The following is a 17,773-nucleotide window of genomic DNA, read 5'->3' as shown; positions in this document are numbered from 1 at the left end:
CCACCAAGTGCAGCCTTGTCCCAGGACACTGCCCTGGGCTCTCTGCTGCTGCTGCCCTTGTCCACAGCAGCTCCTGGCCAACTGGAGCGGCAACCTGTGCTGCCTGTTCCTCCAGGCCAGGGATCTGCCTAAATACAGGGCTGTGTCCCCTACTGTGGCTGACACAGGACAGCTACCCTGGCAAGGAAGTAGGACAGTCACAGGTCAGACTCAGGACCATGAGACACCTCCTGGGAAGCTGACCCCCTAACCCCTGACTACGCATGCGCCCTCCGGGGTGGGTATCATTCCAGACCTCACTGCACCTCACCAGCACGGGGACAGCTGGGCAGGGTTGTCACAGGCTCTGGGCAGCAAGGGGCAAGTGTCTGAAGCCAAAATGCCACGAGGGACACCAACTTGGACAGGGCTGACCCCCCAGGACAGGGAGCCAGGCCACAGCAGCAAGCTCCAACCTCGGGCTCAGGCCTCTGCTATGCACACACAGCCCAAGGCAGAGAGCTGCCTCTCCAGGCTCTCAGTCTCATGTGGATAATGAACCATGGGGCACCTCAGAGGTGTGACCAGTGCCCAGGTCATACTGCCCAAGTTTCAAAAAGAACCCATTGATAGGAGCTTTGGTTTTTGCATTAAGCGAAAAGAGCACCGGGCTTGAGAGCCTGTAATCTCAGCTCTGGGACACTGAGGCAGGAGGATGCAAAGTTCTAGCCCAGCCTAAGGAATGTAAATTGTAAAGGGGAGGGGGAAGGTAGCTCAGGGCAAAGGCCCTAGGTTCAGTACCTGGTACTGGGGAGAGTGGGGGGAACAAGCCTGCGGGTTCAGAAGCAAGGAAGATGAAGCCCACGCTGCCTTCCTCCATGAGACACACAGAGATGACCTTACTATAGAGGGCAGAGACAGATCAAAGCACTGGGGACACAAGTCAAGGCCCCCCCAGCCCAGGCCCTCACATGTGCTCCAGCTCCTTCTGTGAGTCCTCCAGGGAGATGCCCAGCAGCACGCAGAGGCCCCGGCCGATGGCGCTCACCTGCTCGCCTCCAACTAGAAGAAACCAAAAGAGACTGGCTCAGAAGCGCCCTGAGGCAACCAAGGGCTGAGTCCCACAGTGCACTTCGCTTCACACAAGCTCTTGAGCAAAAAGAATGATGGTGCATACCAGCAGTTAAGAGGCTAGACACTCCCATCCCTTTTGATTCTTCTCTTTTGCTGGTACTGGGGATTGAACACAGGGCCTTTATACTTCCCAGCTCTTTTTTTATTTTTCATTTTGAAACAGGGTCTTGCTGGAGATATAGCTCAGTGGCACAAGCTCCTGCCTGCCAAGCACAAGGTCCTAAGTTCGATCCCTGGTACCAAAAAAAGAAAAAAAAAAACCTGAAAGAGAGTCTTGCCAAGTCACTAAATTGCCCAGGGTAGGCTTGAACTTTCGATCCTCCTGCCTCAGCCTCCCAGAGTCCTGGGATCACAGATGTGTGCCACCATGGACAGCTCCATTCTGATATCTGCAGTGAATGGGAGCTGTAAAGTTAGCAACCACTAAGCAGGATTCTAGGCCCACATTTTCATCTATTACCTGGGGCGAGACACCTGAAATTACACACACTGTAATCCCAGCACCCAGGAGGCTGAGGCAGGAGGACTGCCACAAGTTCATGGTCAGCCTGGGCTACATAGCAAGACTCTGTCTCAAAAAAACCCACAAAGGGAAAAAAAGAAAAAAGCCCTCTTGCTTTATTTGTTTTTTAATTCAACATTATTTTCTTACAACATCAACATATTGTTTTCCCGAAAGTTTTAAAAACTAAAAGTTACAGAGCTACCTATCCATATCCATATCCATATAGACTCATAATGTATATAATACAGAAAATCTAGAAAATACAAGAAATAAGAAGAAAAAAAAAGAACACCAAAAGTACTTTAATATTTTAATCATTTTTGATATTTTGTGTTCGGAGATTTTATTTCATATTTGTTTTCAACTCCTATGATAATTTTTATAACTGGATGAAAAGTATCTCATCTTTTATCACTGCATAAGAATTTTTCCATGTAACGAGCTTTCCCTAACCACCTTTAATAGCCGCATCCTCACCAGTGACCAATTCGCCACCCAATTCTCTGGACACATGGCTTGTTTGAAGTTTTTCCTTCCATAAATCAAAGTATGGTGAAAAATCTTTATAACATAAAGATTTTCTACAATTAAGAATTGTTTTCTTGGCATAGAGCCTCTAAAACAGAGACACCATCAAAGAGAGTCAACATTTTTGTAATTTATTATCTTTATACTAAAGAAATTCTTTCCCAAAACCTATCTGTGAACTACACTGGACATTTCTCTTGGAGCTTGCGGTGTACCTCCTCCAAGGGGAAGGGGAAGGACGCCCAGGATCAAAGGGGCCTTCTGTTACACACAAATGGTTTTCCAAGGGAAATAACTGAAAATCAACACCTTAGACAAAAAGATCACAGGCTGGAAAAGAGCTGTTTGGTCATTTCTTCCATAAATAGGTGGTATGAGCTCTACAACCTCTTCCAGATTCCATGAGCTCTGAAATGAGGCCATCTGTTTTTTTGTGTTTGGAGACACAGACTCACTAGGTAGACCAGGTTGGCCTCAAACTCATGGTGATCCTCCTGCATGCGCCAGTGTTAAAACTTAGTGATGGGACACAGGAGTTACTATGTTATTTGGTCCATGTAAACAAATGAGCTGGATGTAGTGGCGCACGCCTATAATCCCAGTACTCAGTAGGCTGAGGCTGGAGGATCACTGCAAGTTCGAGACCAGCCTGGGCTACAAAGTGAGCTCAAGCCCAGCCTGATCTGCATAGCAAGACCCTCCCTGTCTCAAAACACACACACACACACACACACACACACACACACACACACACACAGAGTATGTTTGAAAAAACTTCTCTAATAAAGTTTTTTAAATTAGATTAGCACAGGCCTGGGGCTGTAGCTCCCTGGTAGAGCACTTGCCTAGCACCACACACAGGCCCTGGTTTTAATTTCAAGCACCACAAAATAAAATAAAAATTACATTAACACAGTAACTATACTAAGGCATTAAATGTGTCAGACCAAGTTCACAAAGCAAATCTGCTGGATAAAAATGTGATTATAGATACCATCTTTACCATAAAATAAGAAGTGCTAGTTTAAATTCCCTAAAATCAATGCCGATATCTTGTACTCTTGAGTAATTTAAAGATAACAATACACAATGTATTAACCATTGTTACCCTATTATCTTGTTTTGAAATTTTATTTTTTTCACTTTAAAATAAAAAAAAGCTTATTTGTCTTACCACTGAGGTTTTTAAAAATTGAAATAAAATACATATTATGCAATATTTACCTTTATAAGTATGCAATTCGATGGCATTAAATGGATCACACTATTATGCAACTGTTACCACGATGTAAACTTTTTCATCATCCCCATCAATAACTCTGTGCTCATTACACAATACCGCTCCTCTCCCCAGTCTCTGGTATTCTCTATTCCACTTTCTGTCTCCACCAAGTAACTCATGTAAGCAGACCCAAACAATGTTTCCCCTCCTCTGTCTGCCTTATTTCACTGCGTACAGTATTTTCAAACTTCATCCATGTTATAGCATGAATCAAACTTTCATTCCTTTTACAGTTTAATAGTCCACTTGACCTAATTATTATTGATCTTAAGATCTCTTTTAATATCGTACAAACGAGTCCTTTGTCAGATATGCAATTTGTAAACATTTTCTCCTCGTCTGTTGCTTGTTTTCTTTTCTTTGAGGTTTTCAAAGAGAAATAAATTTTAATTTTGATGGAAAAAATAAATCCCCTAAAATAAAATGTCACTCAAATGATGCCACATTTCAGTGACTCCAGGCACATACTTTAAGAACCAGAAAGTCTCTTGCATTGCTATTCAACTAGAAGCCATGGATAACTCAAGTATTCCTCCAATATTGAAATTCCAGAGTTCCCCAACTCGCATTATCTTTTTAATTCACAGGTTGGTTGGTTTTAACTAAAAGCATACAATCTGACTAGGTGTGGTGGTGCATGCCTGTAATCCCAGCACTCCAGAGGCTGGGGCTGGAGGATCTCTTTGACTTCAAGGCCACACAGTGAGTTCAAGGCCAGCCTGAACTACAGAGCAAGACCCTGTCAAAAAAAAACCTTTTAAAAATATTATTTCAAGACCATTTCTAAAAGCAAAGCTATGGGAACACCTTATAAATCATTAGGTGGGGTTGAAAAGTAGATCTAAATATATAGTTTTAGTTGGTTAATTTGGGAGTTTTGGTTTTTTTCATACTTATACACACATATATACACATGTACACACTTTGCTCGTTAGGGAGTTCGGATTTTTAATACTTATACACACATATACACACAAGTACACACTTTGTTTTGAGGAAGGGTCCCCTCTGTTGCTCAGGTTGGCCTTGAACTCCTGAACTCAAGAGCGATTCTTTTGCCTCAGCCACTGAGGCAGGGACACGGATCTTGAAACAATATAATTCTGCCGATAAAAATGAAAAAGACTAAAAGGCAATGTAACACTTGTCGTTTAAACGTTTTGTTTAGCACCTATCGGGCCTATCAGCTCTGGGCGTCTAGGATAACTACATTAGCTACAGTAGGCTCTGGCCCCTGATGCAACCAGACCAGGGGATTCCAAGGGGTGACCAGGGCTGCGTGGGCCAGAGATGTCCCCTCTGCTTGCTTTGGGGGAACCCCGGTCTGCAGGGTCCATGGCCGGGGTCCCTGCGTGGACACAGCTGTCCGGGCTCGGCCGGGCTCGCATAGGCGCGTTTTACGCATGGGGAGCGAGGCTCCGCGAACCCCGGACCGCCGGGGAGACGCAAAAGGGCGGGAGGAGGCCGCCCCGGAAACGATGCCCGCGCGTCGGTGTCACCGAGCGCGACGGGCGGGCGGCACGGGGCGAATCGGCGCGGAGAAGGAGGCGGACACGGACACGCTGCGGCCAGCACGTGCGCAGGGCCCGGCGGGGCCGCTGTCGGGACAGCGTGGAGGCGCGGGGCCCCGACTGACCTGTGACGCTGGCCCGGGTGACGCGCTGCACTACGGCCTTCATGGCGGCGGCTGGGCTGGCTGCTGGCGACGCGGCGGCTCCGGGCCGGCGCCCTCTGCGGGGAACACCGAGAAGCGCGCGCGAGGCCCGGGGCGATCCGGACACCGGCGCCCCGCCCGCGCCTGCCACGCCTGCCCTCCGATTGGCCGCAGTTGTTGGCCACGCCCACCAGTCAAGCAACGCCACGCCCCTGTTCCTCGGGCCCGCCCACACTCTCGGAAGGGGCTGCCCCCCGCAGAGCCTCAGGGCCCGCCCAGATTCCTCTCTCTGCCTAGACCTACCTGTCCCTGGACCTAACAGCCATCATTTCTAAAACCCAACTGACCTATTCTTGTGTTTCTAGTTCCTGCTTCCCACTCTGCCCCCAGATCCTGCCACATTCTTCCCCTTCTTACCTTTCTACCTCCATGGCCAAGCAGAGATAAAAGATCTGGGCAGCTCCTATGGTGTCGCACACCTGTAATCCCAGGATCCTGGGAGGCTGAGGCAGGAGGATCGAAAGTTCAAGCCCAGCCTGAGCAACTTAGTGACATAGTGGGACCCTGTCTCCAAAATAAAATAAGGGGGTCTGGAGATGGAGCTCAGTGTAAAGGCCCTGGTGGTGTATAAATAAATAAGTAGATAAACATGTGCTGCTAAAATAGCAGTTTAACTATATAACTATTCATTTGATTTAGTCATGTCATGACATGATAGTAAACAGGTGTGTGATTCTCAAATTCTAATTCCATCTATCATACGAATATTAATAGTTAGCCCCCCTTCCTAGGGTGGTTAGGAAATTTGAATGAAACAGACCACCATTATCACCTTAAATTGTTACCATTGATGAAACAGTTCGGGCAGAGGTCCACTGTGTGCTTGAGGCAAAGACTTCCAAGGAAAAATTTCAGTGGGAAGCAGAGAGTTCCACTGTGGAGGACCACCTGGGCAAGTCACCTTGAAAGAGAAGCAATTGTCTCCATTTTGGCTGACCCTCGCCCTGTTTCCATGTACTGATATGTATAGAGCTGGTTAGGACTTTTCTTTATCCCTTTGATTGGCTTTAAGCAATGCAAATCGGTCTGGCCAAGGTGCTGATGGTAGTCTTTAAAGCAAGGGGACAGGTCAGTGCTGCCCCACCCTGTAGCTCCCAAAAAGCATGTGAGCCGAGCCCCAGAGCCACACTCCACACTCCATGCTGGCTGCTGAGATGGAGGCTTGAGATAAGAGACTACAACTTCCAGGGCATAAAAGATCACACATCAGAGCTGAAGCACCAACCCCAAAACATTAAATACTACCTCAGTTGTGTCATGCAGATTACTCTTTCTGCATATCCTTCTCTCTGCGTATTGCAGAGGTGATTTCAGGCCTCCTAGCCCAGCTCACAGCACTCACCTACTTCCTGCCATTCTCACAGTCACTCATCCTCAAGCCACTCCCTTCTTCATGAATTAATAAAACCCAGGTTCAGCCCTGGGTTGAGGTCTTTTTCCTGTTAACCATCACCCTAGCTGGACTTAGGACCCCCCTGGGGTCCCCACAACTACAAATACGCCTTAGTGTCTTTATTCTCACCATGGGTTGCACTGGAAGTGGTAGATTGGAATTAACTTGCTAGAGTTCCAATAACTTTTCATGGGATTGCAAATACAAACTTCCCAGACCTAGACAAGGACTAGGAAGGGCTCTCTATACTCCACCTCTGCGTCTGCACCATAGACAGCACAGCAACAAAAACAAAAAGTGAACAGAGTCCATTATTGGGACAATAACAATAAAGAACCCCTTCAAGATTGATAATTCACTGGAATGACTAATGAACTCAGGAAAGCACTATTTCTAAAATTATGGTTTCAGCACAAAGGCTATAAATGGGGTGAATCCCTAACACAGCATCCGTGCCTGCTGCCTGGGGAATCAGGACTCAACTCCCTCCTGGTACCTCAAGTGTTCACCAAGCAGGAAACCAGGGCCCCCATGTGCAGAGCACAGCTGGGACTCTTGGTGCTATTTGCGCAAACTCTCTCGGGGGAGTTGTTTCCAGTTTTTTGGCATCCTGAACAAAGAATTAACCAGTGTACTCAGAAAGAGTAGCAAAGGTAGGATGTGCTAAGACTAATAGTGCACTCTACAGAATGAGAGCAGGTAGGGAAAAAGCCCTTGCCCAGTAGAAGCAGCACTGGGTCTTGAAGGTCCTGGGATGACAGGGTGTGGGGGGGGTGTCTCTACCTGGGGATGGGCAACAGTCATGACCAGTGGAGCAACTGACTCATCCCACCATAGGGGGAGGGAGGGAGTTTTTGACAGTACAAGATTTTTAAAGGAAGTGTCATGGCGGCCAAAGCCCACTGGGGAGTCAAAACTGCAATGTAAATGAGGTTGGACACAGGCCAAGGTCGTGACTTTGTGCTTTATGTACGCCTTGGGGAACAGGGTGACCTTTCTCTATTGGCTGTCTAATGTTTTGACATGGCCGTCCTCTCTCTGTCTGGCTTTTCAATTCTTATCCCCTGGCTTTCTTTTGTTTACTGGTCCTTGCTCTCCTGCCTCACTGGTGTAAGCTTGACTGAACCGCTGGCCATTTGGTTGACCTCAGTGTTCAACACTGTCCCCCACCCTTCCTGCAGGTCAGGGCAGCTCCAAGCTCCAGCACTCCAGTCACATGATTGACCTTTCCCATGCCCACCTCACATCCAGACCGTCCCACTCATGTGAACTCAGATGTGACGAGGGATTCACACTATCACTATCACTATCACCTGAGCAATTCCAAGAGCTTGAGATGCTCCACACAGGAAACCAAAAACAAAGACCAGTCACATGTAACACAGCAGGGGCGGAAATGCTGAAGTCCACTGACATCTGTCACTGTGTGCTGTCTGTGACGCATGGAAGAGGCAGTGCCGGGAAGGCATCTCTGGAAGCACAAGCTCAGAGGTGTCTGGGAGGAGAGGGAATGCGGGAGTTGTTAACACAGGTGGAAACAAAGAGCAGAGAATGGGGAGTGGAGCTAAAGACCACAGACAGGGCCCAGGCCTGAGCCCCAAGGATCCTCAATCTTGGAAGAGGGGTGGAGGGTGGGGGTGAAGTGTGCTGAACAGAAAGGCAATTGAGAAATCAAAAGAGAGTGTTAGGGCTGATATCTACAGTGTCCCCCAGAGGCCCAGGGGTTTAGAAGTGGGTCTCTCAGAAGATGATTGGGTCATGTGGGTATGGACCTTATCTGAGGGTTAATCCTCTGCTGAATCAATAGCTGAGTGTGCTGTTAGGAGGTGGGGTCTGGAGAGAAGAGCAGGTCACTGGGGTGTGACCCCGAAGGGCTTATCTCTCTGGCTTCTCCCTCGCTCTCTGCTTCCACCCACCATGAAGTGAGCAGCTCTCCTCCCCCTGACCCTTCCATCAGCCCTTCCTCCTTTGGAGACTTGAATCCTCTAAAATCAGGAAATTAAACCGGGTGTGGTGGTGCACACCTGTAATCCCAGTACTTAGGAGGCTGAGACAGGAGGATTGTTGTAAATTCAAGACCAGCCTGGGCTACAAAGTAAGCTCAAGGCCAGCCTGAACTGTACAGCAAGACCCTTTCTCAAAAAGACTAAAAAATAAAATATAAAATCAGGAAATTAACTTCAATTCAATGCCATTACAGAATCCAGCCATTCTCAAAGTGTTCTGTAGGGACTGCTTTGGATAATCTGCAATATTCAACTATTTTCAAGATAATATAACAACAATATATTCCTTTTTTTTTTTTTTTTGGATTTTTGAGACAGGGTCTTACTATGTATAGTTTAGGTTGGCCTTGAACTTGTGGCAATCCTCCTGCCTCAGCTTCCTGACTTCTGGGATTATAGGACTATACCACCATATCCAGCTATTCATTCCTATTCTTTCAGGAGTGGGTAGTGGAGTTTTCCAGGGGCTTTAAGGTATGATCCTCATTGCTCTGCTGTTAATATATAAGAAATTTATTGTTGTTATTAAAAATTGTATTTGGGGCCAGGTATGGTGTTGCACATCTGTAATCAAGAGGCTGAATCAGGAGGATCACCATGAGTTTGTGTGACAGCAAGGAGTCACATGTATGTGACCACAGAAATTCAGATCTGTACAAACAGAGAAGAGCCACACAATGGTTTTTAAAAGATGGAAGTAAGTTTATTATAAAATTACAGCAGATATGAGCATAGTCAAATAATATATTACCACACAAGGCAGGGACAACACCAAAGATGAAGGGGAACCCTCTAGTGAAGGATTTTTTCTTTTTGGTCTTTTTGAGACAGGGTCTCACTATGCAGTGCAGGCTTGAACTCAGTGTGTAGCCCAGGTTGGCCTTGAACTCACAGTGATCCTCCTGCCTTTGCCTCCCGAGTGCTGGAATTACAGGCATGTGTCACCATGCCCAGCTGGGGAAGGATCTTGCATGAGATGGGGCCTTTGGCAGGTGAGAAAACACCATGCCACACCCAGTTTCTCAGTTCCTTAAATACTACATTCAGACAAAAGTGACTTGGTGCCAACAGGCCTGCACGGCTGGAAGAACTGTTCCCAGGCTTTGCTAGACTTGGAGCAATCAGCCTTTCCCATATTAACAGTTATCTCTCTATACTCCGTTTTCAGGTAGCCAGCTCCCACACAGAAAGGCACACAGCCAAGGTCAGGTGAGAAAACTCATTCCAGTTGATTCTTATCCCTTTAACCCTTTCCCTGACGGTTGGAGGCTAGCCTGGGCTACACAGTGAGACCTTGTCTCAAAAAAAGAAGAAAAATTATGTTTGCAGGTAGGCAGCAGTTACAGGGCAGAACTGGTAATTGGTAGTCCTGGTACCTCCAAGGATGAGGATCCTTTTTATTTTTATTTTGAGATAGCATCTTGTTAAATTACCCAGGCTAGCCTTGAACTTTCAATTCTCCTGCCTCAACCTCCCAAGTACAGTAGCTGGAATTACAGGCATGAACCACTGAATGAGTGTTTTTTATTTTAATTGACAAATAATTGTATATATTTATGAATTATATGATATTTTGATACAGGTATGCATTGAGGAAGGTTTAAATCAAGCTAATTAACATGTCCATCACCTGACATATTATTTTTTTTGTGGTGAGAACATTTAAAATCCTGTCTTGGAGATAAGGCTTAGTGATAGAGTGCTTGCCTAGCATGCATGAGGCCCTGTGTTGATCCCCAGCCCTGCAAGTATTATTATTTAACACTTCTCTTTCAGCTCTTAGAATATAATATAGTATTATTGCTAATCTCACTGCAACTGGACCCAATGCTTGCTCCCTGTCCCCTCTGCTGTAGCTGAGGTGTTTCCAACAAGGAGACACATTCTGAGATATTTCAGGCTATACGGCCAGCTGGGTGCAGCCAGTTACCGGGAGTCCCAGCTACTCTGGAGGCAGAGGCAGGAGGATTGCTAGAGTCCAGGGGTTAGAGGCCAGCTTAGGCCATGTAACGAGAGCCCCATCTCAAAACGACCAAACCTTTTTTAAAAATATATTTTATACATAAATGCAAACTTCAACTGTTACAGCAACAGAAGGCAGACCAAGGTGCTTCCTAGAACACAACTGAGCTATGAGCAGAGGTCAGGAGGTAGAGTGGTGCAGGCTCCACCATGTGCACGGGCCGGGACACAAGGAGCCAGCTGTTTGCCCAGAAACAGAGAGTGCACAGAGGGACAGTGAGCTGGAGGTGGCAGTGGCTGTGTACAAGGAGGACATTTGAGTCCGTGGGAGCAGCAGCCCGCATCCACCCTCCGGCCTGCACTTCCCTTGGGAGACTGAGCTCTCTGCTCTGGCGCCCCTGGGTGTGCTGGCCAGAGCAGAGATGGGACTTGCGTTGGACTGAAATGGAAAATTCTAATTCTAAAGGAGTGTCCCAAGCTCTTCCCACATCCAGCCTCCAGCCTCCCTGAAGTGGGGGCCCCAGCCCAGCAGCCCCCAAGGTGGGAAGCTGGAGGGAGGTGTCTTCCCCAGGGGGCTCACCTACCCATGCTGACATCTGTCATGGTATTCACCTGCCTACCATTTTGTGAACCTCCATCCTATCTCTGACATCTTCCTATATTTAACCTCAAAATTTGACGTCTCTGCCTTGTGTGTCAGGAAGTCACTTTCCTGGCCTCCTTTGAGGCAAGGCCCCAGGCTCATGTCAGCCCAGTATGCATGGGAGCAGAGATGCAGAGGTGACTGATGACAGCGGGCTGCTCTGGGAAGCCATTTAGGGTCTTCAGGGACTTCCTGCTGGCACAGCCCTAAGGCAGAGTGCAGGCGTGTCAGCGTGCCCCTGCCACATCTGGTGGCCCCTCACTGTACACTGGCTCTAGCCAGGTCCTCTGTGCCTCTTCAGTTCCGGGCGCTCCCCAGTATTCTTTTCAGCACGAAGTGGCTCCAGTTCTCAGTATCACACTGGGAACCCAGCTGCCACACCCACCTGCAACAGCGTGCTGGCTGCTGCCTGGTCCTAACCCTCCCAGCTCTGCACTGCAAAAGGTTCCATCTCCAGGGAGGGAGGACACAAGACAGACACTTCCGCCTCCAGGCACGGCAGGACAAACAGCATAGAGAAACTTCCTAAAGTACAAAAAGCAGTAAAACTAAATAGAATACTTCTGGCAATGCGGAAATATGTGCACCAATAAATAGCACACCCCACAAAAGAACTGATAGCAAGGAAGAATCCTTGCAAACTACAAATGATAGTGATGTTAAAAATGTAATTAACGCCAGGCATGGTAACACACACCTGTAATCCCACCACTCAGGAGGCTGAGGCAGGAGGATAGCTGCAAGTTCAAGACCAGCCCAGGCTACACAGTGAGTTCAAGGCCAGCCTGGACCAGAGCGTGAGACCTTATTTCAAAAAAAAAAAAAAATCAAAAAAATTTAATTAAGGGCGGAGGGTGAGGGTTACTGGTAGGGCCCTTGCTTAGCATGCACAAGGCCGTGGGTTCAATTCTGAGTGCAGCACACACACAACTGCAATTAAAAAGTGGGTAATAGAAAACATAATGTTTATTTTTAATGTCCATCCCCCACCAGAAGGTGAAACTCCATGAGGCACTGCTTAAATGGGCCCCACACTCACAGCAACACCAGGAGCAATAAGGGCTCAGTACAGGTTCACCAACTCAAAAGACGCCATCTTGAACATAAAAATTATTTTGAGTAAAGGTACTTGAAGGGGAGTGTGTGGTGCACATCTGTCAGGCAGGCGCTGTGCTGCTGAGCTATATCCCTGGCCTGCACACTTGTAATCCCAGCACTCAGGAGGCAGAGGCCGAAAGATCACTGGGAGTTCAAGGCTAGCCTGGGCTGCATAATTCCTTGTCTGTAAATGACTGAATGAATGAATAAATACATACATACGTGCATACATACATACACTTGAACAGCAGGCCCAGGAGGGGCACCAAAGGTAAAGCTCTTAGGTGTAAGGCGCCACCCCTACACCAGGAGGAAAGAACTACACATCAGAGGTGGAGCACGGAGGTCATGAAAGTTCTGGCCAGGTGTGCAGGTGCACCCATACTGTAATCCCAGCACTCCAGAGGTCTGAGGCCAGCCTGAACTACATAGTGGGACCCTGTCTCAAAAAAAACAAGAAAAGGAAAAAGAAAAAAACATGTATTTTGTACAATTCTTGTTTAAGTAATTCTTGTCTTCCTTTATCCCTACCTTCTAATACAGTGCAGTTACTTTTCTACACCTGCCTCTTTGTTAAATCCAGTATACTGTATCGGTACTTAGGTTTTGCCACTTTTTTATTGTTTTTGCTTTTTGAGACAAGGTCTTGTTGTGTGGTCCAGGCTGGCCTCTAATTCATGGCGATCCCCCTGCTTCAGTCACCAGAGTACAGGGCACAGTGACACATGCCTGAAATCCAGCATTCAAGAGGCTGAGGCATGAAGATTGTAAATTCAAGCCCTGCCTGGGCAATTCAGCAAGACCCTGTCCCCCCACCCCAAAAGAAGGCTGGGGCTACAGCTCAGTGTGAAGGCTCTGGGTTCAATCCCCAGTACTACTACTACTAATAATAACAATAATAATGATAATGATTTTATACAGCTATACAACATATTTGTGTTAAAACCTGTTATTACACAGGAGCCAATAATTTTTAAAAATTTGTTTGTAAAGTTGCAGTAAGCCAATTTACTACTGAAGAAAAGTGAGTTCAGTGTAGCCTCAGTGCAGTGTTCAGAGCCTCCAGCAGGGATAGCCATGTCACTTTGCTTAGTGACAGCCAGAGTACCTTCCTGACCAGGAAGCACCGTTCACACTGCATACCCTGTAGGGCACCAGGTTCTGAGCCTTTTCCGCCGTGTTTTACTGTACTTTGTATGTGTAGATACTGAGGACCACTGTGTTCCAGCGCAGCAGCAGCCGCCGCTGTGCAGATCCCTCCCAGACAGTGGGTGTGCAGGCCAGACCCCTGGGTTTCTGAGTGTGCTCTGTGACATTCACACAACAAACGGGAAGGAAAGTAACGATAAGGAATGTGCCCATCGTCACACAACAAACAGGAAGGAATGTAACGAGGAGGAATGTGCCCATCGTTAAGTGACTCCTGACAGTGCGTAATGTTGAAGTGATACGACAGGTTGATTAGAGAAGCAAGAGGAAGAGAGGGAGAAGTCCAGAGTGATGATTCCTGCTTTGGAAGCCGAATATTTTCTAAAAGAACAGAAGACCAGACTCAAAGGAAAGGTAGCAATGTTAGCTCCAGACTTGTACAAGGTGACAAGGACATCTCAGTGCTGACAGATGGACATGTCTTCTGAGCCCAGGAGGGGCCTGCACTTCAGCTGGAGGGAGGGGAAGCGAGGTCAGTTGGACACACCCCTCCAAGTCCCAGGGAAGGTGAAGCCAAGGACACGCAGCTCCTCGTGTCCATGGGTAACTGCCGGGGAGAGCAGTCCAATAGTGTATCTTAGGTGTGATCTCTTAACAGTTCTCACCTGCCACATGCCAGCCACTCAACCCTTGTCCTTTGCTGACTGAAAATCCCTACAGACCCCACCCATCCCAGGCCACGCAGGTGTTCCCGCTGACTGGCTTCTTCTCACTTCTCCTGGCTACTGCTGTGCTGTTTTTTGCTCATAAGTGGGACACCACCAAACTGACCCGACTAACTCAACTTTTTACTTCTCATGTCCTGCGGGAAGCTGAGGCCTCTGTTGCTGGCATCTGGGGCTCTGTTACTTGCAATTTTTTTTTTTTTTTGAGACAAGGTCTCCCTATATAGTGGTTTTTTGGTTTGTTTGTTTTTTAATGGGAATTGAACTCATGATCTCATGCTTGCCAGGCAGGCAGTGTGCCACTGAGCTATATCCCTGGCCCCTATATAGTTCAGGCTATTCTAGAACTAACTATGTAGGCAAGGCTGGTCTCAAACTCACAAAGATCCTCTCGCCTCAGACTCCCAAGTGCTGGGATTACAGGAGTGTGCCATCACACCCAGCTGATGATTCTAGTTTTCAAAGGACCACCAAGGCTTTAACAACAGCATGAAAAAAGGTTGCATGCACTAGTTTCAAAAAACTAAGCTTATGAAACCTCAATATGAAATTTCACAGCAACCCTTCCCCATATTGAGAGGAATATCCCTCAAATTACATAAGTTTAGTTTCTGTCAAGGAAATATTTATTGCACATTTAACAGAAAAATTAAATATATACTTTCCACAAACATAAGATGGAAATCCAAGCATCTATCATATATAAATGCTGAGCCAAAGTCCTTGTTTGGAGAATTCGCCAGCCAGTCACGGTTCTGATCCAGAATCACCAGTCCATTTTTTCACAATGTTGTGGATCTGTTCAGTAAATGGAACATAATCTTCTTTATATAGGACAATCGTCTCCACATAAGACCCTTTCAGAGGTTCGAGTACAAATTCATTTTCACTTCTTGGGAGATCCTTTTGCTCTACTTCAGGACTTTCTAAAAGAAAAGAAACGCCTGAATTAAGAGATCAGTCATTCAAGTCCCGAAAAAAAAGTTAAAAATTACAGCGTCAGATGCCTGTTGTCATTTTCATTCTTTTAAGAAAGAAACATGACAACACTACAGAAATGCTTCCGCGCCACTGAGCTATATCCCCGGCAATTAACTCACTTTAAAAGAGAATTCAGCGGCTTTTTGTGTATTTATAATTGTACAACCAACACAACTGACTTCCGAGTACTTTCGTCCACTTAAATTTAGCGGTCACCGCCCATCTCCCCACCCCTCAGACCGATAACCACACCCCTCAACCGTCGGCTCTCTCTGGATTTCCAGCACCCAGGTGATGGCTCTGTGATTTCCTTTTCTGCTGCTCGCCGCGTGCGACCCGAGCTGAGGACAGAAGGCATCACTTCCTTACGCCAACTCCAGCGTCTCTGAAATCCCATCCTGGACTTTACACAGATTCTTCCAATTCTGTGTATGGGCACGGGCTTACTCAGTAAGAAAGGCTTAAGGGACAGTATTTAAAGGGCATCTCCTGGCATCTTGTGCAGACTGCATTACAGCACGCGCTACGCAACCGCCTCCACCGATTTTGCAGAACAGATCTGCAGTTCTACAGAGCAAGAGGCCGCTTCCCTGACCCTTGGGCACCTCGTGGAGGTCAGCGGGTCCCGAAGACGGCCTCGCCAGACAGCCCTACCTGAAGGCTTCTTCTTCTCCTTCCCGTAAAAGTAAAACAGGGAGCCAAACAGGGTCCAGGCGCCAAGCCCGTAGACCACAGACATGCGCCGGTACCAGGAAGCAGCCCGCAAAGGTTCCATGGCGGCGCGCCGCGAAGGCGCGGGTCTTCCGCAGCGCAGGCGTAAGCGGGCCTTCCGGTCAGCGCGCGGCGATATCCCTCGCCACCACCAATGGGGAGCTGGCGTCGCAGCCGCGGTGCATGCTGGGTCATGTGGTCCGGAAGCCTCTCCCTGCTCCAATTCCGAGGCCTGGATATTGGGGTAGGTGCCCTGGATGCCAGAGGCCAAGCAGCGAGCGGGCGACACTGCGCGCCACGTGATGAGGAGCAGTTGACAGTTTTTCTGAGCAGAAACTTCTCACTTGTAAAACTGTAGTGCCTGCCTTACATAGGCCAGACGATATTTGAAAAGTTAATTCCATTTCCTCTTAGAGCCTACAGATTTGCGAGGATGCTACTTGTGGTTCCCTGTAACTCATCTTTCCACTTTTCCTGTCTGGACCTCTGGGTGAACTTCGGATACCTTAAATCAAATCTAATGGGTCCTCTGTTCTCTGGGTCTCATTCTTCAGCCTCTGCTGGGGCCTCGCCTGTCAATCACGGAGCGCCACCCCACACCCCGCTCCCTTTCATTCTGTTTGCTTTATCTTAATCATGCCAACTGTACCCACATCACAAAAAGGAAAAAAATCTTCCACTGCGCACCCTCAGCTTTTCTTATTCATGTATTTCTTAAAGCATAATCCACCCGCGCTTCAAGATACTTAGCAACTTGAGGGCGAGGCCGGTGCCTGATCCAAGTAGGCTCAGGAAACTACCCTCAACTTTTGACCCATTCTCAAACTTCACTTCAAAAGAGCGTTTGACATTGACACCCACTCTCCTTCTGCCACTTCGAAAACATTTTCTTTAGTATCTTCCAGGGCTCCTTTCCCATTGAATGTCCTGTAAAAATTGGTGTTCTACCTACAGATATCTACACCTGCAAAAATTAAAAGGTACCACTGGCTTAAATGTAAAGCTAAAACTATAAACCTAGAAGAAAGCATTGGAGAAAATCTTGCCATCTTGGGATAAGCAAAGATTTTTTTTAAAAAAATACAAAAAAGCATAAACCACAAAGCAAATACTGATAAAATTTCAAAAGTAGTTTTAAATTTTTCAAAATTCAGGCTTTTGCTTTTTGAAAGTCACAGGAAGAAATGAAAAAATGAAAAAGACAAACAGGATAAAAATTTCAAAATGCATGTATCTGACAAAGGACTTGTATCCAGGATATGTAAGGACCCCTTGCAACGCTTATAAACAGACAATCCAACTAAAAACGTAACACATTTGAATTCAATCAAAGAAGACACGCAACTGGCCAATAAACACAGGAACCTCAGTGACCAAAGAAATGCGGAAAAAAAAACTATTAGGCAAGAACTTAGACATGAGTAGACCTGGAGATAGGGGGCTTCGGGATACTTGAAAAGCAAAGGTTTTGTGTGTGTGTGTGTGTGTGTGTGTGTGTATGTGTGTAAAAGCAAAGGTTTTGTGTGTGTGTGGAAAAGCAAAGGTTTTGTGTGTGTGTGTGTGTGTGGCCCAAGAAGGTAACATCTTCTGAACATGCTGATAAGGTCCATTGTGGTTCAAAGTTGAGACCATGGGTGAGAGGTTGGAAAAACTTCAAAGTTTCAAAACACACTAAGCAGAAAACATCTACCTAGGTAGTAAACAGACTGAGTAGGTTAACACAGCCCACTTTCTTTGGAGGAAGGAACAGCTATTCCTAAAAGACCTAGTTAATCATGTAGGGAACCTGAGCCTTCTTTCAGTACAGCTCCATCTTGGCACCTGCCCACCTTCCTGCTTGAGGTACACTATGTTTTCTCTTTTTGCAGTAAGCCCTATCTATACTCTAACCAATGGCTTGATGTGTCTTATCTGCTATCCTTCATCAAAGAAACAGAGACTAGGGTATGTTGCCCGTTTGTGG

The 17,773-nt window shown here is 46.9% G+C and overlaps 1 protein-coding gene across 2 annotated transcripts in view; it reads right to left on the bottom strand.

Annotated features, from left to right (window-relative positions):
* Dtd1 (D-tyrosyl-tRNA deacylase 1) overlaps window positions 1-5,226 on the bottom strand; it is a 105,918-nt gene extending 100,692 nt beyond the window's left edge. For both annotated transcript variants that reach the window (XM_005380934.2, XM_005380935.2), the window contains exons 1-2: window positions 5,065-5,226; window positions 951-1,041 (exon numbers count right to left, since the gene is read on the bottom strand). In XM_005380934.2, coding sequence (XP_005380991.1) covers window positions 951-1,041; window positions 5,065-5,107 — 134 coding nt within the window. In that variant the 5' untranslated portion in view covers window positions 5,108-5,226. The remainder of the gene's footprint in view (window positions 1-950; window positions 1,042-5,064) is intronic.
* Window positions 5,227-17,773: the final 12,547 nt, after the last annotated feature.

This window comes from Chinchilla lanigera, unplaced genomic scaffold, assembly GCF_000276665.1.
Source record: "Chinchilla lanigera isolate Chin_1 unplaced genomic scaffold, ChiLan1.0 scaffold00014, whole genome shotgun sequence".
NCBI lineage: Eukaryota > Metazoa > Chordata > Mammalia > Rodentia > Chinchillidae > Chinchilla > Chinchilla lanigera.
Note: the sequence above shows the minus strand (reverse complement) of the source record. Positions and strands in the feature narration are given on the sequence as shown.